The following is an 8,523-nucleotide window of genomic DNA, read 5'->3' as shown; positions in this document are numbered from 1 at the left end:
ACACGGCAAACTGGCCGCCCTGTCTTCCCGGTCGACGGTGGCATCCCATAGCGCTGTGCGACGGGGGGTGAGTTGCTTAGCCTCTCTGGGTGTCTCTTCCTCAAATCTGCCACGAGGGTAGTTGGTTGTGAAGATGAAGGGACGTGATGTGTGCGGAGAGCCTGGCACATCCTGAGAGCCCCGTAAACACTAGCAATGAGTATCACTCTCACTGCCCACGGTGGCTGACCTTGGGCGAGGTTCTCCAGCCCGGAACCTTCTCCTTTGTAAAGTGGGGGGAAGTGACAGGAGGGCCGAAGTACCCTGCACCGCTGGAGGGCTCAGGGAACCTGTGTGGTGGTTCGCGAGGGCGGCCCCGCCGCCCAGCGCTGTCCTGAGACACTCACCGCGGAGGTTTTCTCGCAGCGGACGAGTGTGTCAATCGAGGAGCGAGGAATGTGATAGGTCCCGGCAGCTGGGGGAGCCGGAGCATATCTGGTATGTGTCTCTGGAATGATTTGGGGGCAATTCACCGAAGTTGGAACTTGAGCCGTGAACTGCCCGGGACAGAGAGATAGGGAGCTGTCCGAGCGCACACCCCCCGCAGGGGGACCTGGTGCGGGGGCGGGAGGCGGCTTACACGGCACAGCGCTGCTGCTCAGGCCCGCCCTGGAATGGCCGTGAACTTGTTGTTTTTCCACGTCATTTGCTCTCAAATGTGCTATCGGGCCAGGCGATGCTAACCCTGTGGCTGCAGGTCCCTCCTCGTAACAAGCGATTGTGTGTTCTTCAGAGGTGGCCACGGGGAGGAGGGGGCCCGGCCCGCGGAGGTGGGGGAAAGGGAAACAAACCGCTCCTTTACAGTGAGCTTGCGTGTCCCGGAGCCAGCTCCCCCCCAAAGCACATGCCATTTCTGGCCCTTGAAGGGGTTAAAAGGCCTCCTGGAGTCAAAAACAAGCAGGTGTCCCACCGTGCCAGATACGCCGCCTAAACCGCTTCCAGCTTTTTTTTTCCCCTTCTGCAACAAGTCTGTGATCAGCCACGGGACAGAGGAGCCAGCAGCCCGCCTGTGACAGGCATCAGGTTAGCTCGCTCCCACTTGGGTGGCGCGCCCAGGATATAAATCCAGGCTCGGGCCCCCGCCGCGGCTCCTCTCCCTGCACACTCAGGAGAGGGAGTTTCCTTGCGAAGACCTTTCCTTTATCTGAAGCCGCACGGCCCAGCGGGCTGCACTGACTTGTTGGAGGCAGCCGGAGGCAGCCCCACCGAGGAAGCCTGCTGGGGTGGCGGGGAGGGCAGGTGTCTGTAGCCCAGAGAAGGAGAAGGCCCTGGGGGGCCCCAGCCCCTGGCCTCGTCCCAGGGGAGGTCTCTAACCACCATAGACCGCATCATGTGGGCCCCGGGGTGCTGCCGGCTCTGGTCCCGCTGGGCGCAGGTGACAGTGTTGCTTCTGCTGCTGGGGGTGCCCCTGAGAGGCCTGGCAGTGCCACCCATCCGCTACTCTCATGCTGGCATCTGCCCCAACGACATGAACCCCAACCTCTGGGTGGACGCCCAGAGCACCTGTAAGCGGGAGTGTGAGACGGACCAGGTGAGTGGGAATCCAGACGCCGGACGCGGACCACGTGAGTGTGTTAGTGGGGGCCGTGGGCTGGGGAGGCTCAGGAGCACCTGGCAGGGCCCAGGAACACAAAGGAAGTTGGGCCCCAGGCCGCATGGAGATACGTAGCGCGTGATGTCTGTCCGGGTCCGAGGCCCCGATGAAGAGGTGGGTGTGATGTCCAAGCCCATCAGGGATGGGGAATCCTGGGATTCCCAGTCTCGTGTTTGCCGAAGGCTGCGTGGAGCCAGAGCTAGGCCAGGCGTGTCGTGTGGTCTGGCCCAGCCCTTCAGCCCCCCATCAGCAGGTGAGAGCAGACCCTCGGGGCAGTGCAGCGAGCGGCACAAGGTCCCGTAGCCAGGGATGGGAGGTGGGCGTAGAAGCTGCGTGTCTCTGACAACGGAGTGAGGCCTCCAGGCCACCTGCCCAGGGGTTTGCACCCTGACCCGGAGATCAGACCAGGCTGATGGGGAGAGTAGGCAGGAACAGCTCTGAATAGACTCTCTGGTTGGCCCTGGGAGGGAAGTGGAGTGAGCTCCAACCTGCCAGCTTCCTCGGTCCTCCCTTCTGCTCTCATCAGAGCAGCCTGGGCCAAGCAGGGCAGGGCTGGGGTTAGAGCAATTCTCTCCCGGCTCCCAAGTCCAAGGGCCATTCCTGCCACTCCCCACAGGGGATGGAGAGCGTGCTGGTACCTAGCAGCTGCCTGGACAGAGGCGCTTCCTGCCGGCCTGGCCAGTTCCTAGGGCTCGGGGCTGGGCTGGGCTGGGCATCACCGGGGCACGGGAGAGACCCTGGTGCGGCCTTTTCCAAATGCATGGAATCTCCAGAAAAGCCCAAGATAGCCCTGCAGAGAGTGGCCTCTGCCCCATGGTGTCCAGGGGACAATTGTCAGACCACTCGGGCCAGACGCTGCCAGTGAGCGATGGTGGTGACGGAGGAAGGGGAGATAAGGAGTGTGGAGGCAGAGCACTCCCATTCAGCTGAGGTCACGCGGTTCACTGGCTACATTTGCAGGGGAGTCTGTTTCAGTGGCTCAAGCTGGCCTGATAAATCGGGTGGCGCGTGGGACAGGGAGACTCTGGCTGATTTGGCGTGTCTTGGGGAAAAGGCACCCGTGTGGGGCTAGGGATTCATGAGCCTCTGGGTATATTCTGGGCCCTTAAGCAAAAACTGTTCTAAGAATTCCTCCTAGGTTCCCTGTGCCAAGACACCTGCCCCTGGTCTCTGAGGACCCAACCTTTCAGGGACATCGGGGTCCTAAAGGAGCTTCCTGGGCCAGTTCTTAAGGAATTTGATGACCCTCGGGCCAAGGAGCCGGGGCTCCTGTCTGTTCCCCGTCCCTCCTGCCCTCCAGCCCCCACTGGGTCTCTCACCCTCAGACCCCAGCTCCGAGATTCGCCCATCCCCGGACCAAAGCCTCGCCTGGTGTGGCCCAGAAGTCTATGCCAAGCAAGGGCTGCAAAACAAAGTCCCCATTCTGAGCCGAGAGGGGAAAACAGTAAACAGGTCAAGCGGGCAGGCTCCACACAGCTCCGGTGGAGGATTTTTCCCCCCTCTTAGCTGATGTGGAATGTCAAAGAGGCTGAAATAAAAGTCAGAACCACAAGAGGCCAGCCCTAGTGGGGAGTAATTCACAGAGCCACTACCAGGGCAAAGGATTAGGACCGTTGCCCGCCTGCCCAGCGAGTACGATGTGTTATTGTCGAAAACACCACGTGAAGTCCTTGTTTGTGTCGGCCCCAGAGCATGTTGCTAATTTCGAGGAATTAAACTAATGCCTTATGTGGCTCCACAGAGAATCAGGGGGGATTACAGCCTAGTAAGTCCTCGCTGACGGCTTTGCTGACCTTTGCCACCCAAGGGGACTGTTTTCCTTGTTGATTTCCCCATGAAACGTCCCACACGTCGGAACTGAGCACCTGGGTCTGGCACAGCCCTCCGTGGTGAGACCTGGCATCCTGGGCCTGTCCGGCCTGCCCCTCCCCTTGGCTTTGAGCGAATGCGGTCCCTTCACAGAGCTGTCGTTCCTGATGTGTGTGTGTGTGTGTGTGTGTGTGGCCGGCCTCGAACTTCTGCCCTGGAGGTGTCCGATTTTTCCTTCTTAGGGTTTGGTGTGACCTCTTTAATTCGGCCAGGGCGTCCTCACCCCAGTGGAAAAAAGACAGAAAGGCAGGCTCATTTGTTCCAAATTAGACCTCAGAACCCCATCCACCTGGAGCTTGAAGCCCTTTTCTGCCACTTGCCAGCCCTATGGACTCGGGCGTCACTTCTCTGAGTCTCTGCCTTTTCATCTGTAAAATGGTACTAAGAAAACTTCCCCTCCCAGAGGTACGTGGCCCGCCTCTTCTCACACTACTGGCTGTGTGACCTTGGGCAAGTTACCTAATCTCTCTGTGCCTCAGCTGTCACTACCTGTGAGGGGAGGATGATGATTGGGCCCACCTCCCGGGCTCGTGATGAGCCTAAGTCGGCAGGCAGAAACGTTCTTCGTGCCGCCCTGGCAGATAGCAGGTGCTATGGATACGCCAGCCACTCTCACTATCAGCACGTTTGGCTCACGGTAGGCAGTGAACAGATACCGGCTCCCTTCCACGGGAACCGTGGGGTAGGGGTGGGGGAAGCCTGTCCGCTCTTCCGGCTCGTCCTCACTCGGGCCTCTCGATCTGGCTCCCTCTGCAGGAGTGTGAGACCCCCGAGAAATGCTGCCCGAACGTGTGCGGGACCAAGAGCTGCGTGGCCGCCCGGTACATGGACGTGAGAGGCAAGAAGGGCCCGGTGGGCATGCCCAAGGAGGCCACATGCGACCACTTCATGTGTCTGCAGCAGGGCTCCGAGTGTGACATCTGGGACGGCCAGCCCGTGTGCAAGTGCAAAGATCGTTGTGAGAAGGAGCCCAGTTTCACGTGTGCCTCCGACGGCCTCACCTACTATAACCGTTGCTACATGGATGCTGAGGCCTGTTCTAAGGGCATCACGCTGGCCGTCGTCACCTGCCGCCACCACTTCACCTGGCCCAACACCAGTCCCCTGCCGCCCGAGACCACCGTGCGCCCCACCACGGCCTCCCCGGAGACCCCCGGGCCGGATATGGTGGCCCCCGCTCTGCTCAACCACCCCGTGCACCAGTCGGTCACCGTGGGCGAGACGGTGAGCTTCCTCTGCGATGTGGTGGGCCGGCCCCGGCCCGAGGTCACCTGGGAGAAGCAGCTGGAGGACCGGGAGAACGTGGTCATGCGGCCTAACCACGTGCGCGGCAACGTGGTGGTCACCAACATCGCCCAGCTGGTCATCTATAACGCCCAGCCCCAGGACGCTGGCATCTACACCTGCACGGCCCGGAATGCCGCCGGGGTCCTGCGGGCCGACTTCCCACTGTCAGTGGTCAGGGGGGGTCAGGCCGCGGCCACCTCGGAGAGCAGCCCCAATGGCACGGCCTTCCCCACGGCCGAGTGCCTGAAGCCCCCCGACAGCGAGGACTGTGGCGAGGAGCAGACCCGCTGGCACTTCGACGCGCAGGCCAACAACTGCGTCACCTTCACCTTTGGCCACTGCCACCACAACCGCAACCACTTTGAGACCTACGAGGCCTGCATGCTGGCCTGCGTGAGCGGGCCGCTGGCCGCGTGCAGCCTGCCCGCCCTGCAGGGGCCCTGCAAGGCCTACGCGCCTCGCTGGGCCTACAACAGCCAGACGGGCCAGTGCCAGTCCTTCGTGTACGGCGGCTGCGAGGGCAACAGCAACAACTTCGAGAGCCGCGAGGCCTGCGAGGAGTCCTGCCCCTTCCCGCGGGGGGACCAGCGCTGCCGGGCCTGCAAGCCCAGGCAGAAGCTCGTTACCAGCTTCTGTCGGAGCGACTTCGTCATCTTGGGCCGGGTGTCCGAGCTGACCGAGGAGCCCGACTCGGGTCGCGCCCTGGTGACCGTGGACGAGGTTCTAAAGGATGAGAAGATGGGCCTCAAGTTTCTGGGCCGGGAGCCGCTGGAAGTCACCCTGCTCCACGTGGACTGGACCTGCCCCTGCCCCAACGTGACGGTGGGCGAGACGCCGCTCATCATCATGGGCGAGGTGGACGGCGGCATGGCCATGCTGCGGCCTGACAGTTTCGTGGGAGCGTCCAGCAGCCGGCGGGTCAGGAAGCTTCGCGAGGTCATGCACAAGAAGACCTGCGACGTCCTCAAGGAGTTTCTGGGCTTGCACTGAAGCCCCGGCCCCTCCCCGGCCCCCTCCCTGGCCCTTGTCCACCCACCCGCCCCCGACGCCCCTTGGTCCACAAGCTGGGCAAGGTCAGGTTAGACGGTCTTAGGCCAGCAGGGAAACAGCAATCGGTGAAAAATGGTGGAAAAAATGGCACCAGAGTTTCTTAGATCAACTAGTCTTTGGGTTCGGTAAGGGGCCCGTATTTTCTTAGCTGAGGGGGACAAAAGGAGAAGCCTGTAGACGCACATTATTCCTGGTGACCGGTCTGCTTGTGTGGATGACCCTCTCTCTGCTGGCCAGCCCCCTCCGCTGGCTCCCCCTGTCCCCAGCTGGCTCCCAGCCAGGGGTCCGGAGAGGGCATCTGCATGGTGGTCACCGGAATCACGGAATGGATTGGGCTGCAAGAGGGGTAGGTGGGGAGAAAAGGAGGGCCCAGGGACTCGTTGGCCAGATTCCCCACAGCCGCTATGGGCAGAGACTGCTTCACGTGAGGGCTTGTGGGAAGTGGGAAGGGCAAGGCATGGTCTGACCCAGCACACAGCTGGCCCTGAGGTGGCGGTCAGCCCGTGCCTCGGCCAAATTGGCTCTGTGGTCCCTGAGGCCACCATGGCACCGGCAGAATACACGTGTTCCATGTTTCTCCTTGGCTTTATTGATTGGTTTATTGACGGTCGATTTATGAATTCAGCTCTGTTCAGTCCAACTCAGTGGGCGCTTTGTGAACACTTGCTGGGTGCCAGGTGCTAGGGCACAGAGAGGTATTAGTCACCGCCCAGCTCCTAGTTGGCTGAACGTGAATGTCCAGATCCCAGGGCTCCCACCCCCACCCCCACCCGGCCCGAAGCAGACCCATGGCTGGCCCTCCCCATTTGCATCTGTCACTGGCTCCCTCGGACAGAAAGCAGATAGAAGCCCCAGGATCTGTCCTGGTGGGAAGGGAAATATAGGAAGAGGAAAAGTCGGGGTTGGGGGGAGTGGGTAAGTGAAAGACGAAGAAGGGAAGGAGGAGGGGAGACCGGCCTGGGAAAGAAAAGGAATGTTGCTCGATGCTTCCATCTGGTGGTGGCCTTAGGAGCTGCAGGGACCTGAGGAACGCTCTAGGTGCAGCCCGGCAGGGCAGGTTTGGGGATGTGACAGCTTGTTGGTGACTTCTTGTTTCTGGACTTCCTGAACAGGACCAGCCACCACCACCACCCCCACCACCACCACCACCACACACACACTAAAGGACTTGAGAAAGCCACCGTCAGCTCTACATCTGCCCCCCATCCCTCTCAGCCCTTCATTCTGTCCTGGCCCCTCCAAAGCTGAAGAAGGTCATTGTGGAGCCTTCCTCAAATGTAGGGAGGAAGATTCCAATTAAAAGCTCATAGTATCAAAAGCCCTTCTTGTGTGATTTGTTTGGGTTAATGTGTGTGGGTGGGGGGGTAGTGTCATTTGCTCTGGTGACCTTGCAGGAGGGAAGTCTGGCCAACGGGACCATATATGGGTGACAGAGGGACACTAACATTCGCCCCACTTTGGAACTCTGAGGCTCCTTAAATGCGGTGCTCACCGCAGCTCAGAAAAGCTGAGGCCAGAGAGGCCAGGTGACTTACCCAGGAAGATAGGGGGCTTAGGCCCGGATGTTCTGACTTCCGTCCCAGGCTCCTGCCCGTCACGACAGCATGGCGGGCCAGGGGCAGACTCCACTGATGGGGTCGCGTTTGGAGGCATGATGTCGGAGGAGATGTGAGTGGGGCAGGAAGAGGCAGGCTGCCCAGCTGTGGCTCCCTAGGGGGCCTCTGGGTGAGTCCGGGTCCCAAAGCCCTACGTGTGCTCAGAGCACGACGCTCTGTTCCCAAAATGGGGACAGCAGCACCTTTGGTGTCGGGCGCCGGTGGCTATTCCCTGTCCTGGGAGTTGTGGCCGTGGCATGCCCCACATCTCATCTGTCCCTGAGGCTGTGAGCCGGCCGAGCACCAGGGACCCCTGCCCCCTTTCCACTTCCCCGGGGGGTCTTCCGGGAGGAATCCACACCCAGTCCCATCCAGCCTGGCCAGGTCTGGCCCATCCCTCCTTAGAGATAATTCCTGCAGGAAGGAGGAGGCCGGGATCTGGAGACAAGCTGTTCCCCGACAGAGAAGAGAGGCCAGAGGAGTGGGGGCTTCTCAGGTCACCTTGGGGAAGATGCTAGACACAACACTTAGCCACCAAGGAGGTGTGAGCACTAACCCCAGGCTCCCTCCCTGCTTGGGTCAGGGAACCAGGGAGGTAGGGGAGGACTCAGCTCGTCACCTGCCCTCAGCAGTTTGGGGACGTTCTGCTGCACCTGCTTCTAGGCGGGGGTGCCCCAGTAAATGACACACTGCCTTAGAGCCTGAGGGGTCAAGTGTCCACATGCTGAGGGGGGAGGTTCACCTGTCACCTCCCTTCTCCCCGCCCCCTCCCTTGCACGGATATGGGGCCTGAGCCCTAGTGGCTGCCTGGTGGAGGTGTGACATTCAGGGGACACCAATTTCAGATCCACCTAGGTCTGAATGTGGGCTCTGACACTTTCCCGGTGCCTCTCGGAACCTCAGTTTCCTCATCTGTAAAACAGAGGGTGATAAGTGCACTTCCTGGAGACTTGGGGAGCTTGACCCTGTTAACCTTGCCAAACCGGGAGAAGGAGTCTGGCACAGATGGCTGTCCCCGGGGCCTCCTCCTTGCCCTCAGCAGCCCCCTGGCCAAGAGCAGCCCCTGGGACCTAAAGTCCTCGCCGCATC

General features: G+C 61.0%; 1 protein-coding gene across 1 annotated transcript; it reads left to right on the top strand.

Moving 5' to 3' along the window:
- The first annotated feature begins 455 nt into the window (after positions 1-455).
- On the top strand, positions 456-7,157 carry WFIKKN2 (WAP, follistatin/kazal, immunoglobulin, kunitz and netrin domain containing 2). The gene is made up of 2 exons (XM_043584061.1): positions 456-1,570; positions 4,259-7,157. The coding sequence occupies exons 1-2, from the start codon at positions 1,370-1,372 to the stop codon at positions 5,777-5,779; spliced, it is 1,722 nt and encodes a 573-aa protein (XP_043439996.1). The 5' UTR covers positions 456-1,369; the 3' UTR covers positions 5,780-7,157.
- The last annotated feature ends 1,366 nt before the right edge of the window (positions 7,158-8,523 follow it).

Source organism: Prionailurus bengalensis, chromosome E1, assembly GCF_016509475.1.
Source record: "Prionailurus bengalensis isolate Pbe53 chromosome E1, Fcat_Pben_1.1_paternal_pri, whole genome shotgun sequence".
Taxonomy (NCBI): Eukaryota; Metazoa; Chordata; class Mammalia; order Carnivora; family Felidae; genus Prionailurus; species Prionailurus bengalensis.
Note: the sequence above shows the minus strand (reverse complement) of the source record. Positions and strands in the feature narration are given on the sequence as shown.

Excerpts from the sequence above, each read along its gene's own strand:
- WFIKKN2 (XM_043584061.1), top strand. The coding sequence starts at position 1,370 with ATGTGGGCCCCGGGGTGCTGCCGGCTCTGGTCCCGCTGGGCGCAGGTG. Across the intron at positions 1,571-4,258 it reads GGGAGTGTGAGACGGACCAG|GAGTGTGAGACCCCCGAGAA; the intron begins GTGAGTGGGAAT and ends CTCCCTCTGCAG.